Below are 24379 nucleotides of genomic sequence, written 5' to 3' on the forward strand. Positions count from 1 at the left end.
CTAATTTTGTAGAGTTTTGTAGATACCGAAACTTTAGAAGATATCAGAATTCTATGAACTTTACAAAAAAAGTAAATTCATCACAGGAATATTAACAGGAAACTCTAAACTAAAACACCGCCTTATGAGACTAGACACATATATGGATACAAACTGTAAATTCTACGAACAGAAGCATCAGCCACACATGTGCTGTTAGAATACCCTTCGCTAATGCACATGCGGAATAGATTTCTGGGAATGTATAACCTTACGAAAGAGGCAATAAAACTCTGTCAAGTAGTGATCTTAGACAATTATCGCTTGCGTTAAATCAATTAATCTCCCGTAATGATTCGCTTTCAATACTTACAGTACAGTAATTATAAGTTGGTACCCAAGCATCAAGAGTCGCTATTTTCTAAAAACTTGCATGTCGGTTTTTTTCCACTAGTTGCTAACTTTTATTGACTTTTTAATGATAGAAAACGGTGTATATTATTTATATTACCTAATTTTATTAATTTCCCTTGTGGGAAATTTAATTTTAATGGATTATTTTTTGCATTCGACATTTTTGGTCTAATTTCCTTTGATTTATTGATTTATTTTCAAAAAGGTCATACCATATATCCACTGATTAGTAAGTTATTTACTTAGTAAAACTTATTTACTTAGGTCGTGTGCGAGTTAGGCTAAGTTGATGCTAAACCAAATGGGAGATTTTTTGGGATTTTTTGCACTGCACACATTTAGCCATTTATCAACACGTATCGACACATCACTATATTATCGGCTCATCTTAGAATTTCCCTTATTTAGAACGCAACTTAGCCTAACTCGCACACGTCCTTAGTGAGTTACTTAAGTAACTTCAAGATTTTTCTCTTCCGTTGAGACTTGAATTACTTATTGCATGCGAACGAGCTTTTATGTGACAAGAAAGTTTTTTGAAAGTTCTAAGAAAGCTTTTGTTTTTTTAAATCACCTTCACTTAATAACATACCACACACAAAATTAAAGCCGTGTTCGAGTAAATTAAGGTAAAGTAAATTGAAATTTTTTGCACTGCACTTATGTAAATATTTATTTCTTGCACTTATTTATTTTTTGGTTAAAAGTTTTCAAAATTTATTCATTTATTTATTAAGCATCTTGCAAATTGTTCACAATGGTAATACCTAATTTATATAATTTTTACCTAATTTACCCTACACAAAATTCTGGTAAACACCAACATTCGCTGCCATAAATTTTTCTCAATTTACCATGAATTTACTCGAACTCGTACACGGCCTAAATATATATATATTAAAATATGTGTAAGCATTTTTGTTATTGTCATTTGTTTAATTTATTAGTACGTTTACCAACACTGCTGTCGATAACATAGTTCACAATACAATCACTCACTATTGTTTTGACATTTGACGAAATAAAATAGTTGCGGCGTGTGTTTCGTATTCTTTCTGCTCTTTATATTAAACTTGTTAAAAATCAAATAAAATAATGGATGATGAAGCAGAAACTTACAAACTATGGCGTATTCGCAAAACAATTATGCAGTTAAGTCATGACCGTGGTTATTTAGTAACTCAAGACGAATTGGATCAAACATTGGAGCAGTTTAAGGATATGTTTGGTGACAAGCCTAGTGAAAAACGTCCCGCGCGTGCTGATTTAATAGTTCTGGTTGCGCACAATGATGATCCTACCGATCAAATGTTTGTCTTCTTTCCAGATGAACCAAAAATCGGCATCAAAACTATCAAGACTTATTGTACGCGCATGCAAGAAGAGAACATACACCGTGCAATTGTCGTAGTGCAAGCGGGTATGACACCTTCAGCGAAACAATCACTTGTCGACATGGCACCAAAGTACATACTTGAGCAGTTTTTGGAGTCGGAATTGTTGATTAATATTACTGAGCATGAATTGGTGCCAGAACATGTAGTAATGACACCTGAAGAGAAGCAAGAGTTGTTAGCTCGTTATAAATTAAAGGAAAACATGTTAATGCGTATACAAGCTGGTGACCCCGTGGCACGTTACTTTGGTTTGAAACGTGGACAGGTTGTTAAGATTATACGCTCTTCCGAAACTGCTGGACGTTACATATCTTATCGTTTAGTATGTTAGGCGGAAAATAAAATGGAATAGAATAAATTTAAGTTTTACAATATAAGAATTAAAAATAAAGTACGAAAAAATTTATATTTTGGATTATTTATTTTTATAGTTATTTTTAAGATGACATTTTGTTTGATTTTTTCCTTAAGCCTGGCTTAAAAATATAAAAAAATACAAAACCAAAATTATGTCAATTTTTTGACAATATTTTGGGTATTAATACTCTATGGTTAAGATGATATTTTTTTTAGTTTTTTGGTTCGTATTACATACAGCGCTTTGTAAGTTAGTTGCGTATCACTTGGTTCAGGCTTTTGGTTTTGTTTTAAAACTTTACAGTTTAGTTGAAGGATTGCTTATTTTGAACAATTGTGGACACATAGTTACGTCGAGTTGTTGAGACAACAGTACTGTTGATGTGCATAAACTTGTTTGTTGAATGTTTTGTATGAAAAGCTTTAATATGACGATTTAAATACCTATTCGATAAGTATCTACGTCCACATACTTCACACACTGCGTTGCGTATACCATAGTGTAGATTTTGATGCTGCAATAGCGCACCATTTGTATAAAAAGTACGCCTGCAATTAGAGCATTGATATGGTTTTTGTCTCAAATGTGTACGTTGCTTGTGACGATAAAGCGTTGAATAATTTCTGAAAGTAATTCTACAAATTGTGCACTGATACGGTCGCTCATTTGTGTGTTGACGTTCATGGCAGTTGATTTGTCTTTGCTCAGCAAATCGCTTATTGCAATACTGGCACTCATAAACAACACCTTGGAGACGATTTGAACATCTCTGATTATTATTCAAGTGTTTAAGAAGTTTACTTTTGGTTTTGAAAACAACTTGACATAATGTACATTGATAAGGTAAAACATGCCCACGTAGAAATGTTAACGCTTCATAGAGATTAGGGTATTTACAATAAAAAACCTTCTTGTCCTGCTGACATTGTAAGCGTATATATTCTAATGCGCTGAACCAATTATTGAATTTTGTTAATTGCATTGCCAATTCGTCAATTGTGTTAAGATGTAGTTCCTGCAGATCCACAACAACTTTTTCGTATAACTGCTCCAAATCCTGTGTGTGCATGAATTGTTCAAAATAGTTTTCATGGTTAATGTTCCAAAGACTTGGTTGATTTTCATACAATTCTATTAGGTTTATTAACAGAGACTCGTTATTTGATGTATCCCGCACATCAAAAGGAGAGATATCGGCAGCACTTTGTAACGCTTCCTCATCACACAACTGTAAAAAATTACATATACATTTTTGTAATAGTGAAATTATTTAATTTAGTAATTACTACTTACATTATTACCAAATAATTTTTCACTATCAGTGTCCAATTTTGCATTGTTTTGAACTTGAATATGTTCCGACTTTATGTGTTCCATAAAGTCTTCTAGGCTTTGATACTTCTCCACGCAAAATTTACAGCAAATAATAAGTTTATTCTCGATGTTATTAAAAACCACTTCGCCATATTTCAGTTCTGTCCCTAGACTATTAAATAAATATTATTAATATACAATATTAAAATTATTACAAAAACTAATGGCTAACATATCAAACTGTGATTGAGTAACATCAGTAGCTGAGTTTGCAACATTTGTGTTAACTTGATTTAACCAATTCTTCACAGTTTCAATTTTATCAAGAGGGCAAGTATTGGACTGTGGTTGAGTAACATCAGTTGATAAATTTTCAACATTTATATCAACTTGCATTAACCTCGTCTGTGCAGTTTCCGGTCCGCAAGTGTTGGAGTATGATTGTGTAACATCAGTGAATAAATTACTAACATTTGTATTAACCAGAATAAAGCGATCCTGTACAGTCTCTACCCTATCAGCTACGCAGATGTTGGACTGTGGTTGAGTAATATTAGTAGGTAAACTTTCAACATTTGCATCAACTTTCATTAATTCATTTTGCAAAGGTTTTTGCTTGTTATCAACATTGCGCCTAAAAACAAATAAAAATATAATTACAGAGTGTCAAATTAACTGCATAATATTACGTTTTCTTAGGATTCTTTAGAAGACTCTTTAACAATTCTTCTCTTAGCGTTTCCGCACAATCATCAGCGTCACTTTCTTGGTTAGTTGCAGAGGGCAAAGTTGGTACTGCACCTGGCTTAAGTCTGCGTTTTGAAAGCGGTGTTTCCATGATCACATCTATAAGACGCCACGCACTTTCTTCGAAATGTACACCACAAACGTAGCCGCTTGTTACTTGAAGGGATTCGCACCATTTCTGCTGTAGCTCTTCATTGGCTGGATATCGGACGAATCTACCTTCATAAAACCATTCCGAAGATTTCCTATTTGTGTTTTTGCAACCCGGTACATTACATTTTAAGCTCATTTTTTTTTTAATATGTTAATAATTCTGAATGAACTTATCTGAGAAATCAAACAGTGTCCATTCAAAAAGTTTAAAATAAATTTTATTTGTTCAAAAGCCAACTGTCAAACTTGGGCTAGTGTGCAATAGTAAAAAAATTCAGTGCTTACTATTCTTTTAAACAAAGTTATTTTCTGTGACACAATTGTGAATCCATTATAAGTTCAAAAGTGGTCTTTCTCAATTATTTGTATTCTTGTTATTATAAGCATCTAAAATATCAGGCACCGTAAGAGTTATCATTAATGAAATAAAAATTACCTCATAATGTGTTATTATTCACATTTTAAAATAAAACTCAAGAAAATAATTTAATTTGATTTATATTAGGTCTTTTCCACCAGCCACTCGTAGTAAAAATCAAGTAAACCACAAGTAAAGCACAAACTGAGAGCGTAACACAAAAAAATGCCAAATAACGCTCTTTACACATATTTTCATGCAATAGCTTTGTGTATAATCTGGTGAGAACACCAATGCCGCACAAATAAACAATACAAAAATTTAAATTCAAACCAAAACAGCTGATTCACACATTTTACTTAAAATAAAATGTACGAATAAAATCTGTGTAGTATTTTCAAATTTCGACAGGGATGTTATGCTCTCTCAGATGCTCTAATTTACTTGAAAATATGCTGGTGGAACGCACTTATGTATACACAGTATTACTCGATGTTATTACGAGTAGCTCGTGAAACAGACTTTAAATATATAAGACAAAAATTATATATAACAATAAATAAGTTATAATTTAATACATTATCAACACGTGTACTATATTTTATAGGCAAAGAATTTAAAGAATTTGTAACGAAAATTTACTTGCTAATTTAAACCAACTTCTTTGTAATTGCTTAACCGGTAAGCAATTCAACCAAGCAGAGTTGCCAAAACTATAAATACGTCTATTGTGAATAGTTTATAAAAATGCGCGCAAAATTTTTGCCAGTTGTCAAATGTTTTTGTTTATTATTATATTTAGTTTTTTAAATCTATATATCCTTTTATATTCGCAATACCTACATTTTGACTATGTTTATGTTTAGATTTAAGTTTATTGTTAATATTTCCAATAATGAATCATGATGATATCTGTTTTGTATATCATTATTTGTGCTCAATGTAATTGGATGCCACCCAAAATAGTAGTTCTTTTATATCATTTTTTATAGCTTAGATTAGGCTTTATAAATTTTTATGAAATTCCATATATATATAGTTTGTTCAGATTTTAATTTTTGTTGCTTAACCTTTGTGACATATCTAACAATAATAATAACACGAATATGAGCTTAATTTTGATAACATTTCATTAAAATGATATTGAATTATTCACGCAATGACTATTATTACAAATGTTATCTTTTAACTTGTATTTTTGAGGTTACTTATGACAAAATAAACTATGTTTCTTATACGAAACTATTGTTTTAATAGAGAGGTATTCTGAATAGTAGTTAATAACAACAAAATTTTATTATTTTTAATTAATTCAATTTTTGGCTGACCATACAGCTAATTCGAGTATTGCCAAATGCCCATCATCAGTAATCCTTTGAAAATAAATTATTTGTAAATAATTTTGAAAGAGTGCAAGTACTAAGAGTTGAAATATTGATATATTTTAACTGCTATTGTAAAAGCAAAAATGGTAGTTGCTACTGTAATGTGAGCAAAATTCAAATGAAGTCTTGTCCATTTTACATTTCTAAGAGGTGGTTTTAGTGGGTTTAGATTTTATTATTCAAATGAAAATTAATTTTTATATTTATTAAAAAGTTAACAACTAAAATAAATAGTAAATTAAAAACAATGTTAATTTGCGAAATTTTGAAATTATCTTTCACAATAAAATTAAACATATATTAAACATGTAGTTAAGTTAAAACTTACTCAGATTCTATGTGCTTTTTGATCACACTTTCTTTACAGACTCTCAAAAATTTTTATATATCTTCAAAATATTTGTTTTTCACAATTCTTGTGTAGTTTTTAAATATTTCTTTTTGACAATATTTAAATTTATGAAACTTTTTAATTTTGTTAAAATTTTTGTTTACTAATAACTTTTGACAGTTCATGGAATTTTCGTTAGAATATCCAATAAAGATTCACAATAAATCGCTTATCGGTTTGGTTACATATTTTCTGCATTTTCTTAGATGAGTATAACTTGTCTCTTGGAAGAAGAGAGTAATATTTTTTTTTATGTACAATCTAGAAACTTTAACAAGACTCTTATTGTTTTTACCACACTTCGGAAGGGTCGAATTAAATTATTGTAGTCGGACTTCAACACTTTTCGTTGACACTATTGTGAATAATTAATTGTTACCACTGTCCGTAGAAGCTTGCTATTTCCCGTTTAAAAAAATTGCCTTTAATGTTAATAAACCAATATTTATATCTATATTTAATAAACCTTATATATAACGCATGTTATTTATTAATATATTTTATGTAAATTATTCGAAACAATTTATTTATAAACTTATTTATAGAAACTTTTTCGCCGTTATTTATTTTGTTGTTAAATTCCTTTTAAAATGTAGAGTACAATTATAATTATGTTGAATATAATTTCAAAAATGGTCTTGACCTTTTAAAATTACATATAAATTCAGAAGCTGATAAAACCATTTACTACATTTTTAGAATTTGGCTATGCAGAAAGCATGGCTAAAACTGCAAGAAAAGCTTCGCTTAGCTATTACAAAATCTTAATTTTACTTGTACTTGGGCAATCACTTCCTCCCAGATGGAGAGGGTACGTCTCTGTGTGCGGAAGCTCCTTCGAGATTACGCCAATTGTAAGCGTTTCCCATCGGGCTTCTCAATCCATTTTCTATATGGCAATGCCATGATCACTATAATTGACGAGTACCTCCTTTTATTTGCCCGGTTACACACACCCCTACCCCCGCCCCACTGGTGTCTTCACCTCCAATACCCTTCCTGCAAACCTTATTGAAGTTTTGTGCTTTGAACCCCACCAATGTCTAATCCAATACTTTGATTAGTGGGACTTCACACCGCCACCCCCGCCCCGCTAATGTCTTCACCCCCAATATTCTTCCTGCAGATCTTACTGAAGTTTTGTGCTTTGAACCCCACCAATGTCTAATCCAATACTTTGATTAGTGGGACATCACTAACCCCATCATCCCCCTTTACAACCGCAACTTTCGTGACTCTGGTCACAAAGTTTACCGCTAGTCTAGCCCCCCGCTCGCACTACAACCCTACCCCCTTCACTAGCCACAAATCGACCTACTCTACGCCCATGTCTCTGGCTTAGTTAAATCTACTCTGGTAGGTAATGAAGCGCATATGCTTACATCCCTCTCCCTTGATTACTGGAATTTTCCAATTTATCTTAAGAGATGGTTTTAGTGGGTTCGAGGCTCTTACTGTGGCTTTCTAGCTAATGAAAAAAAAACTTTTACAAATTGTAAATACAGTCGCTTCAGTTAAGCAAAATAATATATAAAAAAAAACTGCAATATTTTTTAAAATTAATACTTTATTTTTAATAAACAGTCTGTGGCACTAACATGTAAATCAACTATCTTCAATTATAACGCCATTTATAGTCGTGCCATGGGATTTCATATGGCCACTCAGTCCGGCGTATTGTGCAAAATTCTTGCTGCAAATCTTACAAACGTATTTCTTTTGTTCAGCATGGATTTGTTTGTGTTGCCGCAAATACTTCGCACTCGTGAATGCCTTATTGCAAATATTGCACACTTTATCGCGCAAATTGAAATGCGCTTTCATATGTTCAGTCAATTTATTGTTCTCATAAAATGCTTTGCTGCAAATCGTGCATTTGTAGCTACGTTTCTTCTGGTGACGACGCATGTGAGCATTAAAAAATGACCACGTTCGAAATGACTGTCCACAAACCTAAGTGATATACAAAAATAACAATCAAAAAATGACAACATTATTGTTTATAAATCTTGAATTCACCTCACAAAAATATGGTTTCTCTCCTGTATGATTTCGCATATGTACATTCACATCCGTTGTGGTGGCATAACGTTTACCGCAAACCTTACACTCAAACGGATAGTCTTTAGTGTGTCTACGTAAATGCACCGTACAATTGCCAACTTTTTTGAATCCACGGTTGCAGAGTGGACATGTAAAAGGCATCGAACCATCATGCTCCGATAAATGTATCTTATATTGATCTGGGCCATTGAAAAGTTTATCACAGTAGTTGCATTTGAAGGGACCAACATTATCCTCAAGGAATGATATTTCGTCGTAGTACGTGCAAAGAGGTTTAAATTGTTTTCCTGCTTTAGTGCAGTGTAATTTTCGATGTTTATCCTGCGTGCATGCATATCGTATTAAATATAGTTTCTTTCTTAAATCATCTGGTGTTAACTCTAAACCCATTTTAATCTTTATAGTATTTAGCATAGAAACCATAGCATCTTGACGAGAGTTTTTAAAGCGAAACTCAATGTGTTGTACATTCCATAGGCAAGGAAAACTTTTATATATTTCGATCAATTTAAGATTTTGAGATTCTGTAAGCGAAGACAATGGTAGACTAATTTTTCCATTAGCCAAGGCTTTTGCACCCTAAATAGAAGGTTTGTAAATAAATATTTTACGAAAATGAGTTACTTATTTAAGAATACCCTTTTTTTTCGCTTTTTATATTTAATGGTTTTGTTAAGGAACTCCATTTTTTCATAAAACCATTGAGGTGTATAATTTTCGCCTTTAGCTTCAGCTGTTTTTATCATTTTTAATTCACTACGATATTTATAGCGAAGTTTTTTGATTTGGTCGGCTATATTGTTGCTCTTCAAATCTGTATGGGTTTGTTTATTGACTGATTCTGTTATGGCACTAAGTGCTTCCTCACGACGTTTGCGATTCTTTGACATTGGATGATCATTATTCCATAGTATTGCATGTTTTTTGTAATTTTTAATAATTGCCAAATGCAACTTATTATCATCTACGTTATTTTGTGTTTCTTGCTCAATGTACTGTAATTTGAAATTCATTAAAACAATAATTATACATAAATATACTGAATCAAAAAACCTCTTCATCAGATTCGAAGACATAGTCACTTGCACTTGATATATACTCTTCTTCTTTAATCTGAAAAATTGTTTTTACAACAACTAGTCTTATTCAAGTTTATTTTAATTTATTTACGTTTGCCGTAAGTTCATTATTATCTTCCATAGTGTCATCCTCATCAAGGTATTCCATTTCCACTTCTTCATTTTTATCACTGTTTGTATTAAACTTATCCAATGCATCATTGTTACCATCTAAAGGATCTCTCTTATCAAGTTTAGCAGTTTTCCTTTTCTGTAGTTATAAATATTAATCTATAATTTAAAAAAAATAACACATCATTTAAGCTTTACCTCGGTTTCTAATGGTTGTTGCAACAAATTGCAAAGTTCACTTTGTACATCTAACTCCTCTACATTAGCATCTACTGCTTCTGTATTTGCAATTAACTTTTGATATAAGATTTCGCTTTCTTCGTCATCATATTTTTGAATTTGTTGGCCGTAATCTTCAGTGAATTCGGAATTAAAGCAAATTTCTTTGTTATGCCGCTCTTCGAAGTGGACAACAAACTCTTCTAAATTTGGGCAAACTGTCGTGCAATTTATACAATTTAATGTAAATACCCTTTTTCCTACTTCTATACTGATAATTATTTCTCCACAAACACGATAGTTTTTCAAATGACTTGTTGTTGCATCCATTTGTTATTAAGAAGTAGTACGATATCAACAAAAGCAAAAAGTTGTACAGTAATAGTAGATTTTGCATCAAAACAAAACTTCCTCTTAGTGTTAGAAATATTCACAATAGAGTGGTTTGTGAAAATGTGAAAAATTTAATTTCTCTAAATTTACCATCAATTTACTCGAACCCACACACGGCCGTATTGTAATCTCTTACAAACAGGTCTTAAAAAGACAACAAACCATTAGGTTGGCAACACTCAAAATCTCTTCAAATAAATACTTCCTGTCAATAAATGATAGTTTTTACAAATTAAAATACACATATAAAGCTCATAATAATCAGAAACAAGTATTTAGAAAAACAGGCATTTTTAATATTTCCAATGTTAACTCATACAATTACTTACGCTTCATTCATTTTGCTTAATTTATATCAAATATTGTTTTTTACTCATTTTTGCACACTTCACTAAAAGTCTGTTCACGAAGGCAAATTTTTAGTTTATCTTAGTTTGTCATATATATTTTTGTTATTAAAACGTTGCGCAATATTTTGCTTAAGTTTAGGAGAGTTATTCACAATATATATTATTAATTTCACTATTGTGAATTATGAATTTAATTGTAAATTGATTTTGTGCAAATTATAATTTTTATTTCAATACTATTTCCTGGTAGATAATGTAATATATACTATTTAAATTGATTAATAATGCGTACTTGATTAGGTGAAGCTTTATTTAGGATTTAGCATCGAAAACCACTCCTTACGACTACATGATGATATTCCAGTAATCAAGGGAAAGGCAGATAGCCGCAATTTTTTCTTTCAGAGATGGAAAAAAATAACTAATTCTGGTTGTAAGAGATTGGCAGCACTTTTAAAATATGTTGTATATATTTGTTTGACATATTTTTTTGTTGTGTTGTGTGCAACATGATATGGTACGAACAACTGGAGTTATAAAACATATTTTCAGTGAACATTCACAATAGACTGATTTTTGAATTTGGCCGCATTAAAACTTTAGTTTTTAATTTTTTTTTGGTGGGTAAAACCTAACTCTGAGGCTTTTAAGTGCATTATTGTTGCTTCACATGTTTTCCTTTGTAAGTTGCGAGTATTTTTTTGCTACTCTGAAAGAAAAAACGATGCAACAAGTAAGTAAACCAAGTATGCTGTGCTACCAAATCGCACTGTATATATTAAAGTAAGAATACCAAATTTCGGTCTGCAGACATATATACGGTAGAATTATACTATGGTCGTGTGCGAGTTAGGCTAAGTTGCGTTCTAAATGAGGGAAATTCTAAGTTGTGCCGATAATGTAGTGATGTGTCGATACGTGTTGATAAATGGTAAAATGTGTGCAGTGCAAAAAATCCCAAAAAATCTCCCATTTGGTTTAGCATCAACTTAGCCTAACTCGCACACGACCTATATTTCAAAGTGTATAACAAAGCTCATAATTGGTCTTACTTGGTGTGCATACATGTAGCATCGCCTATATCATGTTTTAGTGTAAAAGGTGTATAAAGTAAGATTTACGAGAAAAGCTAGAAATAACACTTTACTTGTAATTGGACTTCACGTGTAATAAAAAATAAATATATAAGTATATCATTATCTAACATAGCAGCAATAAAATATTCTGATAGAAATATTTTCAAATTATTAACACATTTTTTTAATATTGTTCGGAAATGTTCACATATATTTTTACATCAAATATTTAAAAGTTTTTATAATTCAAGCAGCAATGCGTACAACTGACGTTACGTATTTCAGTAATTAATTATAAAAATATGGCAACGTTAACAAAAGTCTGATTGACAACCGCGGACTATAATAATAAGCTAGAAAATTCCAAAACACGAACAACACATCCAGTGCAGTTGTACAAAATTTATTTAAAATAATTCACGTTATATGTAAGTTATATATTTTATAAAAATTTTAAAATTTATTTAAATACAATTTGGTACATTTTAGTTCAACACTAATTTTAACAACTTCAACACCAAAATAAAAACGAGAATTTCATCACCTGTGCAAGATGTTGCGTTTAACTTGTAATCGCGTTGTGAATTCAACCATCCAAAATGGTTTAAAACGTACTTTTCTTATGCACCGCGCAGAACCCAATTTCATACCAAAAAATGTAACACGCAATTATGCAAGGGGTCCGCGGGAACCATATTCACGTACAGAATCTGCACGCACACCAACAATGAAGGAAAAACTCATGGGTCCACCATCTGAAAATGGTAGGAAATAAATACTAAATACCTATTTAATAATTACTTTCATTGTTTCTATTTTTAGCTTTTTCTATGGGTAAAGGAGCAGCAGCTGGAGCAGCATTAGTTGGCTTGGGCGCATTAGGTTTTTATGGTTTGGGTTTAGGAGATGCAGATAACACATATAATAAATCAATGTAAATAGCTTTCTTTGTATTAAGTACTCATATATATTTAATAAATAAAATAATATTTTTACAGGCTATGGCCGGAATATGTCCGCGAACGTATACACACCACCTATGGTTATTTTGGTGCTTCGTGTGCCATTACAGCAGCGGCAGCTGCAGCAGCTTACCGTTCACCTCGTATAATGCAGTTAGTTACGCGTAATGGTTGGATGGTAAGTTCTTAGCTCAGTATACAATTTATATATTATTGCTTAAACTTATAAAAAAAAAAAATTTAGTCTATATTGGGCACATTCGCGGTTATGATCGGAACTGGTGCTGTAGCTCAATCTTTAGAATACAAACCAGGTATAGGTGCTAAACAATTGGCTTGGGCTGTGCATTGTGGCGTGCTAGGTGCAGTTATAGCTCCAATGTGTCTCTTGGGCGGTCCTATTTTGACAAGAGCTGCACTTTATACTGGTGGCATTGTAGGTGGACTGTCCACTATTGCTGTTTGTGCGCCAAGTGATAAATTTTTGTATTTGGGTGGTCCATTAGCACTAGGTTTGGGCTTAGTTTTTGCATCTTCATTGGCTTCGATGTGGTTACCACCTACTACAGCCTTAGGCGCAGGTAAGACTTTCATTTCATTTTGTTTTGGTTGCATTTCCTAATCATTCGATTTTGTGTTTTGTGTTAGGTCTGTATTCATTATCGCTTTATGGAGGATTAATACTGTTCAGTGGCTTTTTGCTTTATGATACCCAACGTATTGTGCGTTATGCTGAAAATTACCCTGAGTTTGGTGTGCGCCCCTTCGATCCTATTAATGCGTACGTTTGTTATAATTAATTTTATGTTTAAATTTAAATAACATTTATTATATTTCAGTTCACTCTCAATTTACATGGACACCATTAACATTTTCATACGAATTGCTACCATCATGGCTGGCGGTGGTGGTAACCAACGTCGTCGTTAATATAAATACTAGACTTTTTGCAATATTTGTAGTTAACAACAACAACAACAAAAATAATAATAATGCATTGTGATTTACATAATTTATTTTCGAACAATAAATAATTAAAATTAAGCCAAATAAATATTAGATTTTACTATTTTTAACTAAAGTTTTTATGTATTTATTTATTTTTTGCTGTTAACTTTTATGTATTTATTTGTTTTATGTTTAACTATTTTTAGATATTTGGTTTAGTTAATATAGTTCTTAAATTAGTAAAACCCTGATAATTATTCTAAATGCTCCATAAATTTATTCAGTTGGAATAATAAAATAATATATTTTATAATAAATAATATATTTTATTATTAATGTTAATTTTTTCTTGCTGAGAATGACGCGTCTTATGACGAAAAGAATCTACATATTTAAAAGTTAGAAGAGTTCGAATAGGAATGAAAAGATTACAACAAAAATTTCAATAAATTAATTAAAAAATTTTGTTGTCTTTCATTTCTATTTGAACTTTTCTATGGTATTTTATTATTTTATGATATTTATAATAATATAGTTATTTTATTTATTTATTATTATTTATTATTATATTTATTTATTCATTATTTTATTATTTTATCTATTTATTATTTTATTTATTTATTATTTTATTTATTTATTATTTTATTTATTTAATGAGAGGCATTAGGTGTAATAAATTACATAGTAAGGCTATGTAAACACCTCATGTATTATTTATATTTATTACTTTTATGAATATGAGTTAGATCATTTAAAGTTAATACTTTAAAACATTTTTTGTTATTATATTATTCATATAATTTTATTTTTTTAGTTATTATTTATAATCTAGTAAATTAAATATTGTTGCTTAACTAAATAAATAACATAACATAAAATAATTTATTAAAATGCAACAATCTAAATTGTAATTTCTGAAAATCAATGATGAAGTTGTGTTATAACAAATATATTTTTTTAATATTATTTAGTTTTTAGAAGAATTTAGTATCATAAGAAGTTTGTGTTCTTGTATAAATTATAAATAAAAACATTTTTAATTACTGGAACTAAGCCCAGTAATAGTAAAACGTATTGAAAATTAATCGTAATAACAATTTATTATGATATATGTATAATGTAAACAAAATTTTTTTTGTTTTATTAATGTTTTGAAAAATATGAACAAAATTATTTAAGGAGAGGATTTAAAAGGAAAAATAAAAATTAGATTATTTATGCATATATGAAAATCTAAAAAGAAATAAAATAATAAAATAAAATAAAGTACAACATTTATAACTATTGAGAAGATGATGGTTTCTATATTGCTGAATTCTATTATTATATCCCCATCACCTTCTAAGTATCGAAAGCAATTAGAATGTAATCTAATATATAATAAAATTCAGGAAAACATTAATTTATATATCATCTCCCTACACTACAAAAATCAATGGGTTATCGCTGTTTCTTAATATTGGATAAATTTACGGGAGACATAAATTAATACTAAATTAATACTGGACTTAATATTGTAAGTCCTGCTGTTAAAGAACAAATATAGTATCAGTAATAAAGTAATAAAATTGTTCACGTATATTTACATGATATAAACAGAATCGTTTGCCTTTATTGAAGTCAATTAAATTATTTAAAATAATAAAAAAAATAATAAACCGTATTTTATTTAGTAAATTTTGAAAGCATAATCAAAATGTAATTAAAGTACTGTCTATAATACTTAACTATATAATATTTTAAACTTATCAAAACTTATTACCAAAATTTTGTATAGATTTTATATGAAAATGCACACCAATCTTAAGGGTTAATGTTTGGCAGTAAACTGTAACTAAAGAATTTTATAAATATTACTTCAGACTTAAAGCGATAAAATTGGTCCTTATTAACGAATTAATTCACAGAATTAGTATAAATTTAATTTAGGTATATTGATTGAGCTACAGCACCATTACTTATTATACACTTAAGTCAAATAATGAAAACATCATTTAGAGAATCAACATGAATCTAAACATTTTTAAACACAATTTTTACTTCAATTATTTTTATGCTGATCATTAGGCGTCGTACAATAACCTAATAACCACTTCTTAAGTCTTCTGGTTTTTATAAAATGTAGCAATAAAGGTTTCAATACCTTTAAAAGGCACTTTTTAGCCTTTTAATTACTCTAGGAAAGTAATAATTATAGAGTTATATCATTTAAATAATTAAGGATTCTTTTAATTTTCATACCATTTTAATACCATAAATCTATTGTAAAATAATAATCGATTTAATTAGTAAGAAAGAAAAGACCGGTCTTAAGATAAGTTATAGATTTGTTATTATGACATACAGAGAGATTTCATATAAATGAATCAAATGATTTAAGGTGAAAAAGTGCATAATAAATAAATCAGCTAATGCCAATGGAAACGACCACATCTTAATTTCATTAACATAAGTAGTCTTAGTCTTATAAGTAGTCACATTCAAACTGTCTTATTTAAGCGTTTTTACCCATAACCATTAATTGTCGTATGCAATCCTTATAAATAAATTTCTCACAAGGGAAATTACCAAAAATTGAAATTTTTGTCATACATTTCACATGTAAAATATAAACAAAGGCAGTGAGGAATTGAGTATTTAATAAAATCTTTGTTTCTATTAATTAAATATATAATTGATATATAAACTGTATATAAATGATTAAATATATCAATTATATATTTAGACCGTGTGCTAGTTCGAGTAAATTGATGTAAAGTAAATTGAAATTTCCTAGGGGTTTTTTACACTGCACTTATGTAAATATTTATTTATTTATTCATTGCAATTATTTATTATTTTTGGTTAAAAGTTTTCAAATTTATTTATTTATTTATTAAACATCTTATAAAATTTTTACAATGGTCATACCTAATAATATAGTTATATATATTATTATATAGTTATAATATAGTTATAATTTTTATCTAATTTACCCCATTCGAAATTCTGGTAAATACCAATATTCGCTACCATGCCGACATAGTTTACATAGTTTATTACTATCCTCATTTTACCATCAATTTACTCGAACACGCACGCGGCCTTAATATATTTGTGTGATATATTATTAAGTGAAGTTTATAAAAGTTTTATCAGCTGCATAATGAGCTCATTATAATATGAACGTTTCCTCATTAATATAAATGAGCAAGTGCCTAAATGAGACAGTGTGAATGTACTATAAGCTGCAATGGAAACATGAGGCGTTTTCGGTGGCTCGCAAGTACGGCAAAAAATGCATGTTGGCCTATGTTGGCCACGCGAGTCATTGGCATCACTGTTGCAATCTGTCAAATGTTTTGTTTTGACGTTTTGATGTTTTGTATATGTGCATATAAATCAAATATATTTTTATAAAAATATTATAAAATTAAAATGAACAAGGAATTAAAAGGAATGGTAAGAATATTGGAAATTTAAAAATAAAACACTAAGATAAGTAAATTTTTGTAGGTACTGTCGATGTTGGGAGAAGAAAGCAACGTTTTACTTCTATAAAAAAATTTTTTACGCATGTAAACTACAAATTAAATGAAATAAAATAAATGTTACTTGGTAATAACTAACATAAAAAAATTCAATGTACTTAATATTTACGATTTCTACATTCTTATTATTTTTTCGTTACTTTTCAAGATTTTTCAAATTTTTGAATTCTGTTTGAATTTTTATTTCCTCAATTTTTGACATTTGATTGCACTATTCGTTGGAATTTTCAATGAAGGTTCACAATAGTTTGCTTATTGCGTTGGTAACATTTTTTTTTTACTGGCCGATGTGGTTGGCCAGCATAGCTATGATGGCCGAGGTAGAGAAAATAGTGTTGTTGTTTTGCGTACATTGCGGCCAGTATAGGCCTGCATAGGCCAGCAACTTGCTGTTTTTTGCCGTACTTGCGAGCCACCGAAAAGGCCTATGATAGAACGTACGCATTATAGTTTATTAGTTAAAGGAAAATTAAAAACAATGATGAATACATATACTATATAACAAAACATATTCATTTAAAATTTAACATATTTGACAAAACTTTCAAAAACGTTAATATAGAAAAGCTGTCAAACAGTTTGGCTGTCAAGCAAAATTGACATAGAGCAATATAATAATTTATCGATTATTGGTACGTTTTGTCTCGTTCGTTAGAAACTTATTTCCTACGACAATTTAATACGAAAAGTGCATTTAAATCTTTTAACTTACTTATTAATTACTAAAATAATTAAAATAATATATGTAAATATATATTTATATATCACTTCAACCGACTATTATTACAATGGGGGAATAAAAGCTTAATACAATCGCTTGTAATTTAATTTTTCAAGAGCTTCCTGTGTTTCATCGATTAAAACATTTTAAACACTTTGCAGACAGATCAAGTTAGCCGGTTGAACATTGTTGAGAAGTTGAAATAACTTAAATAAATAAGTTTTATATTTCTATCCTAATAGATAAATTTAAATCAAGTCAGATATAAAAGTACTCGGATTTTAAAAGCGCTTGACACTGCAAGCAGCCCTAAAGAAAATTCAGGTACGAATACTGCCACGCCCCGCATATTATAAAATTGCGTCTTTTCAATTTTAATTTATTTTTTTTTTTTTAGAAGAGGCTCCAAAAGAGGATATGACCGAAATGGATAAGCGTTATTTAGATAACCCTTATCCCGATTATATGGGCGAACCAACCACACCAAGCGGCTACGATGAAGAGCATGTGAAGGATCTTATTTGCACCTATGTTGATTCTATCTTAGAGTACGTACGTCCCGGTGGCGATGATGATTCACGTGGGGATTTGTATGTTGGCAATGCTGGCATTGCATATATGTTTTGGAAGATGTCGCGTTCTGAGAGATGCAGAGACTTGTATCCCGCACTGGATCACGCTTCAGCTTTTATACGTGATGCTAAAATAAATGGTGAACGTTATAAGAAACGTTCTGCTGAGCGTTACTCTTATTTGTTAGGCAATGCCGGTATTTTTGCTGTGTCTGCTGCAATTTCGCATGACTTAAATCAGACAGAGGATCTGTCAAATGATCTGGCTAACTTCAAGTCTGGTATATCTGCAAGCAAGGAGTATATAAGCACTAAAAATGGTTGCGATGAAGTACTTGTTGGACGTGCTGGTTTTTTGACAGGTTGCTATTGGTTGAATGACGTTTTAAGTGAAAAAAGAATTACCGATGACGATATAGTTGCGATTTGTCAATTGATTATTTTAAGTGGACGTGAATATGCTAAGCATACTGGTTCGCCATTACCACTTATGTATCAGTATCATGGCACTGAATACTTGGGTGCGGCTCATGGCCTATGCGCCATATTACAAGTACTGCTGGACAGTCCATGGTTTCGCACAGATCCAATTTCTGCACCCAGTGCTGATCTACGTGATATCAAACGTTCTATTGACTTCTTTCTTTCGTTACAAGATCAAGAGGGCAATTTCCCAGTAGCACTTGAAGATTTGAAAACTGGTCGTGAAAAACGTTTGGTACATTGGTGTCATGGTGCACCTGGTGCTGTTTATTTATTGGCAAAAGCGTATTTGATATTCAAGGAGGATAAGTATTTACATAGCTTGCGTCATGCTGCTGATTTGGTGTGGAAGAAAGGCTTTTTGCGCAAGGGTCCAGGTATATGTCACGGTGTCGCTGGCAATGGCTATGTATTCTTGCTAATGTATCGTCTAACCAATGAGCCTAAGTATATGTATCGTGCCGTTAAATACATGGAGTTGTTGACCAATTCGGAATTCAAGCATCGTGCCAGAACACCAGATCGTCCCTTCAGTTTGTATGAGGGCGTGGCTGGTACTGTATGTTTCTTGATTGATTTGTTGGAACCGGAGCAGGCACACTTCCCTTTCATGGAGGTGTTTCGTTAAATGAAATCACATCACATCACATATATTTAATAATACAGCAAGGCAGGAATTTTCACGCATATCAGGGAAAACTCAAGCGTATGTTTATTAAAAATTGTTTAATTTATTATATTTAATATTACTAAGCTATTGGCATATATTTGAAGCGTTTACATAAAATTAACAGTATTCATTAAAAAGAATTTGAATTGATACTTAAGCGGCTGTTTCAGTGATGTTTTATTACTCATATTTAAAATTGTATTTTCATTCGATTTAAGAATTAAAATTAGATATTAAACAAAATTAAGAATTACGTAGAAGCCTAGTCATTTATTAAAATTTATTAAAAATTATTATCACAGACTCATATTAAATATATACAAGAATTATAAGAAAAATCAAAAATATTACAAGTATATAAACATTATTATATTTATTATAAAAATATACAAATATAATTCAAAATGACTATTTTTTGAAAATTTGCATAGCAATTCTCTACCGTGCTTAATATGTATTTTGATTATATTCTCTATTAAATAAACTTATTTAACTTAATAATATATTTAAATTAGTTTTTTATTATCAATGAATTTGCATGGATAGTGCACGTAACGTAAGCGTTTGGTTTCACAATCATAACTTGAGTATCAATACTGACTTAAGTATGAAATCAGTTTTCAAACTTGATTACTTAAGCATAACTTAAGTCTTAATACTCAAGTTATGCTGAATTAATCAACTATGGTGATTGAAGTAATATGCAAGCCTATATTATTTAAGTCCCAATGTTGATTTAAACCTTACCGAAGTAATCCACTTCAATGATCTGGAAGAACGACGTCTCCCCTTAGCAGCAAGAACTGTGTCCTGCCTCAATTGAGATAAGTGTATAGCCAAGTGCTAAACAGTTGCTTGACACGCATAAATACGTCTATTCCATATTTGTGCCCAAACTCTAGCTCTACTCCCCATGACGACGCCCATCTGTGCTCTTGAAACTTAGCTCAACTGACTTTTGGACTCACCCTTTTGAAACGGTTAGATTTCTGCAGCTCTGATTGATTTCAATTATATCCTCATTTGCCCCTTTTCCCCCTATTTGTACCACAAACACCACCCATCCACATCCCAACCCATATATTCGTCTTGTAATATTTACATGTAATTTGCTTTTCGATGTATGGTCGAATAATCAATACCCTTAGCGATTTCATATGGTGCTTCAACGAACTGCTTGGTCAATACACGCTCTCTTTGGCTTAATCATGAGTTTAAATACGATTCTAGTAGTATCACATGAAGAGATGAGTGTTACACGTCAAGCGAATTGAGATATATATAAATTCGTCAATGTGCATAATTTTAGGGACTCTAAAGGCTGCCTCTCTAAAGTAACTACCAATAACACGGAACTAAGAAGAAAGCAAGTCGTCCTATAATATAGTGGGGTAACTAATAAATAAATAAAAATACCTAGCCACTATTCTTACTAGATACCGATTCAACTTGGTACGACAGCGTACATCAATGATATAAGTCAATATGGAATTGACAAAATGGGGCCTAAAAATCACGAAGACGAAGCTAATGGTCGTCAATATCTTTAAACCTGCTGAATACTTTTCGATAAAAACTGGATGATTGAAAAATAAATAAATTAAATAAAATTAAATAAAATCATTTATTCAATTAATAAAAACAAAGATTTTTATTCTTTGTACTTTCTCAGTACGTTTGTCTACAGCTCAGCTGTTGTTTACATTTTACATATAAAAAATTTCAAATTTCGGTAATTTCTCTTTTGGGAAATTTATTTTTAAGGGTTTCATTTCACATTTCTGGTCTAATTTTCCTTACTTTATATTATTTTTATTTTTATTTTTTATGTAAATATTTATTTATTGCACTCATTTATTATATTTGGTTAAAAGTTTTCAAATTTATTCATTTATTAAACATTTTATAATATGTTCACAACGGTAATACCTAATTTACCTAATTTTTATCTAACATATCCTACTCGAAATTCTGGTAAATTCTGCCATACTGACATAATTTACTATTTCCCTCAATGTACTATCAATTTACTTGAACTCGCACACGGCCTAAGTAGCTTTTTTTATAAATCAATGGCATTTATTATTATGGTCGTGTGCAAGTTAGGCTAAGTTGCGTCCTAAATGAGGGAAATTCTAAGTTGTGAAGATAATATAGTGATGTGTCGATACGTGTTGATAAATGGCTAAATGTGTGCAGTGCAAAAATTTCCAAAAAATCTCCCATTTGGTTTAGCATCAACTTAGCCTAATTCGCACACGTCCTATAATAAACACTTCAATATGTATATACTCTACATATTTAACACTTTATACAACACTTTTGTGCACTACATTATCGGCGCCATTTGACATTTATTTAAATTCCTCTCACAAAATATGCCTCAACTGACAGCACAATAAAGCAAAAGAAACATTTGTGTTTCTCTCTCCGCTTCGGTCGCAAGTTGTTGTTTGTCTGCCAAGAAAAAAAGTGTAGGAAATTAGTTATCATTGAAAAAATTAGAAATGTTAGCAATAGATAAAATATATAATTAATCCAAAAATATATAACTAAGTGTTTAAAAATAAAGAAATAAATAATTTCTTTAAAAAAAGTAAGAAAATTGAAGTTTTTGTGTTCAAATGAAAAATTGTGCCTCAATAAAGTGAAACAGATTTTCCGATTTTCCTCAATTACTCATTGTCTATTTTCGCAGTTTACTTTAAAGAAAAAGTGAAGAAAATTAATATATTTTTTAAAGTTGCTTTGGAAATTGGAAAATTTGAAATAAAATAACGGCAGCGAGCAACAAAAAAAGCGGTAAGTTTGGCCAAATAATTGAGACAAAAGGTGTTCCATAATATGACATACAACATTCAACATTTTTCCTAATTGTGTCGATTGCCGTGGAGGGGGAGTGGTGCGCGTTTTCATTGGGAAAAACTTAGATTTCTATTAAAACATTTACAAACGCTGCAGCAGCATTTTACATCTGTGTTAGTTAATATTAGATATTTTTCCTACGTAATGTCGTCCTTGACATGAATTCTCTTATATTTATTTTATTTTTCATTTATTGATTTTTATAATTTTGCTGGTTGTGTATGGGGTGGATTAATTTGTTACTTAAAATAAACCAGATAATTTGTATATTAAATATGTGAACATTGCAAGTGAACAGAAAAGGGATGAAGACACACTTGTGCTTATTTACCACCTATTAAACATATGCCGCTATATTCCATATTCTATATTAAAAAGAAAAAAAAAATGCAGTAAAATATTTGAATAAATGTTAATTAATTATTACTAATATTTTTTGTGGGGTTGGAAAAGTGAAACGCGGAAATGTGTCTATTTGGTGATAGTATACAGTGTTTGAGTATTTTTTTTTTTTTTGACCAAATCAACGGTGGAGTTAATTGCCGTGAAAAGAGTCTTTGTATAAATCTTAATTGTGCTTTAATATATTTCCTCCCATTTTTTTTTCTCCCATTTTAGGCAGGTTTTGCCTCAAAATTTTTGCTAAAAATCCTTACTTTGTCAGAGGAAGTTCTCTCTATTTTTAGTCTTCTAGTAAAAGTGGAATATGGTTGACTAGGTCACCTGCAACCTATGTTTAAAAAGTTTGCGTAACTCGTTGCAAATGAGTCTTATATAGATAGCCTGGTTGACTTCAATTTCAATTCCACACATCCTACTCTAACTCTCTATTAATCCATTCCCCACCCACACAATCAATACCGGTCCACATACTAACCCATGTATTTGTTATGCAATTCCTTTCATGTTATCTGCTTTACAGATCCCTGCGGTGTCCATGAGCAACAACATAAACTTGCATAGATGACTAGGCCCTGAACGTTAAGTTCTTCATTAAGTTGTGTCAGTTCTATATATAGTTTTTGCAGATTTGAACTATTCAGAACTCATTTATAAGTAAACTATTAAACTTCTTTTTGATAATCAATAAAAATTAAATTGGTAGTTCAATATATATTTATAGTAAACAAAATATATGTTAAATATCGCAGTATTATAGCACATATATAATAGAACCCAAAAAGCGTTTATTAAAAATATTATTATATTATTAGAACTGCTATTTATTATTATTATTAATAATAAATTTTATATTAGTAGGATATAATGTTGTATATTAAGTAGTTCCACTATTTCCACAATATAAGTGTTAAGTGACCGACCCTTGATTACACTTTGTACAGGAATGACTTTACCATGAATAACTTGCCATACTAAGGTATTAACTTGATTTGGATGTTTACTATAGTACCAGATAATTTCTTTCCAAACGTTCTGTCTAATTATTAGCTTTAGAATATTTCTTTTTAAGAGTATATTATTAACTTTTTAAGACAAGTGTTTTTTTGCGATTTGTTATTTAAAATATTCTACGTATAGCCCTATACATTCAATATGCTAATTTTAAAAGTTTCTATACTTAACATATTAATTTAAAAAAGAACAAAAAAAGAAATGAAATCTTTAAAAAAGAAATAAATATATGATGGAAATGTTTCAAGATATACACTCTTCTGTACAGAAGTCCCTGTATCGATCTATTGTTATATCCTATAAACCTAGTGAATTTAATTGAAGGGTTGGATGATGGAACACTTTCAGTTAGATTGTTATACTAAGGGACAAAATTTTTTCTCGCAATAATTAATCACTAGCAATAATATCTTCAGCTATGAAAAAA

At 30.3% G+C, this 24379-nt stretch overlaps 6 protein-coding genes across 6 annotated transcripts in view; 4 read left to right on the top strand and 2 right to left on the bottom strand.

Moving 5' to 3' along the window:
* The first annotated feature begins 1398 nt into the window (after positions 1-1398).
* LOC119669966 (DNA-directed RNA polymerases I, II, and III subunit RPABC1) lies at positions 1399-2196 on the top strand. Its single transcript, XM_038080030.1, has one exon. It carries the CDS (start codon positions 1489-1491, stop codon positions 2119-2121), a length of 633 nt encoding a protein of 210 aa, XP_037935958.1. The 5' UTR covers positions 1399-1488; the 3' UTR covers positions 2122-2196.
* A 52-nt stretch (positions 2197-2248) lies between these two features.
* Positions 2249-6518, bottom strand: LOC119669967 (zinc finger protein 713-like). Its single transcript, XM_038080031.1, has 5 exons — positions 6434-6518; positions 4152-4749; positions 3695-4096; positions 3442-3634; positions 2249-3376 (listed from the first exon to the last, which is right to left on the bottom strand). Exons 2-5 carry the CDS (start codon positions 4496-4498, stop codon positions 2453-2455), a joined length of 1866 nt encoding a protein of 621 aa, XP_037935959.1. The 5' UTR covers positions 4499-4749; positions 6434-6518; the 3' UTR covers positions 2249-2452.
* Positions 6519-8072: 1554 nt separating this feature from the next.
* On the bottom strand, positions 8073-10539 carry LOC119669968 (zinc finger protein 583-like). Its single transcript, XM_038080032.1, has 6 exons — positions 9949-10539; positions 9731-9889; positions 9614-9673; positions 9199-9555; positions 8516-9139; positions 8073-8449 (listed from the first exon to the last, which is right to left on the bottom strand). Exons 1-6 carry the CDS (start codon positions 10297-10299, stop codon positions 8102-8104), a joined length of 1899 nt encoding a protein of 632 aa, XP_037935960.1. The 5' UTR covers positions 10300-10539; the 3' UTR covers positions 8073-8101.
* A 1446-nt stretch (positions 10540-11985) lies between these two features.
* On the top strand, positions 11986-13830 carry LOC119669969 (growth hormone-inducible transmembrane protein). The gene is made up of 7 exons (XM_038080033.1): positions 11986-12216; positions 12278-12552; positions 12611-12722; positions 12787-12928; positions 12995-13331; positions 13399-13531; positions 13590-13830. Exons 2-7 carry the CDS (start codon positions 12342-12344, stop codon positions 13678-13680), a joined length of 1026 nt encoding a protein of 341 aa, XP_037935961.1. The 5' UTR covers positions 11986-12216; positions 12278-12341; the 3' UTR covers positions 13681-13830.
* Positions 13831-18006: 4176 nt separating this feature from the next.
* On the top strand, positions 18007-19831 carry LOC119669971 (lanC-like protein 3 homolog). The gene is made up of 2 exons (XM_038080034.1): positions 18007-18273; positions 18347-19831. Exon 2 carries the CDS (start codon positions 18367-18369, stop codon positions 19630-19632), a length of 1266 nt encoding a protein of 421 aa, XP_037935962.1. The 5' UTR covers positions 18007-18273; positions 18347-18366; the 3' UTR covers positions 19633-19831.
* A 2419-nt stretch (positions 19832-22250) lies between these two features.
* LOC119669973 (fizzy-related protein homolog) overlaps positions 22251-24379 on the top strand; it is a 55925-nt gene continuing 53796 nt past the window's right edge. The window contains exon 1 of the mRNA XM_038080040.1: positions 22251-22476. The gene's annotated coding sequence lies outside the window, so the exon portion shown is untranslated. The remainder of the gene's footprint in view (positions 22477-24379) is intronic.

This window comes from Teleopsis dalmanni, chromosome 1, assembly GCF_002237135.1.
Source record: "Teleopsis dalmanni isolate 2A chromosome 1, ASM223713v2, whole genome shotgun sequence".
NCBI classification, from domain to species: Eukaryota; Metazoa; Arthropoda; class Insecta; order Diptera; family Diopsidae; genus Teleopsis; species Teleopsis dalmanni.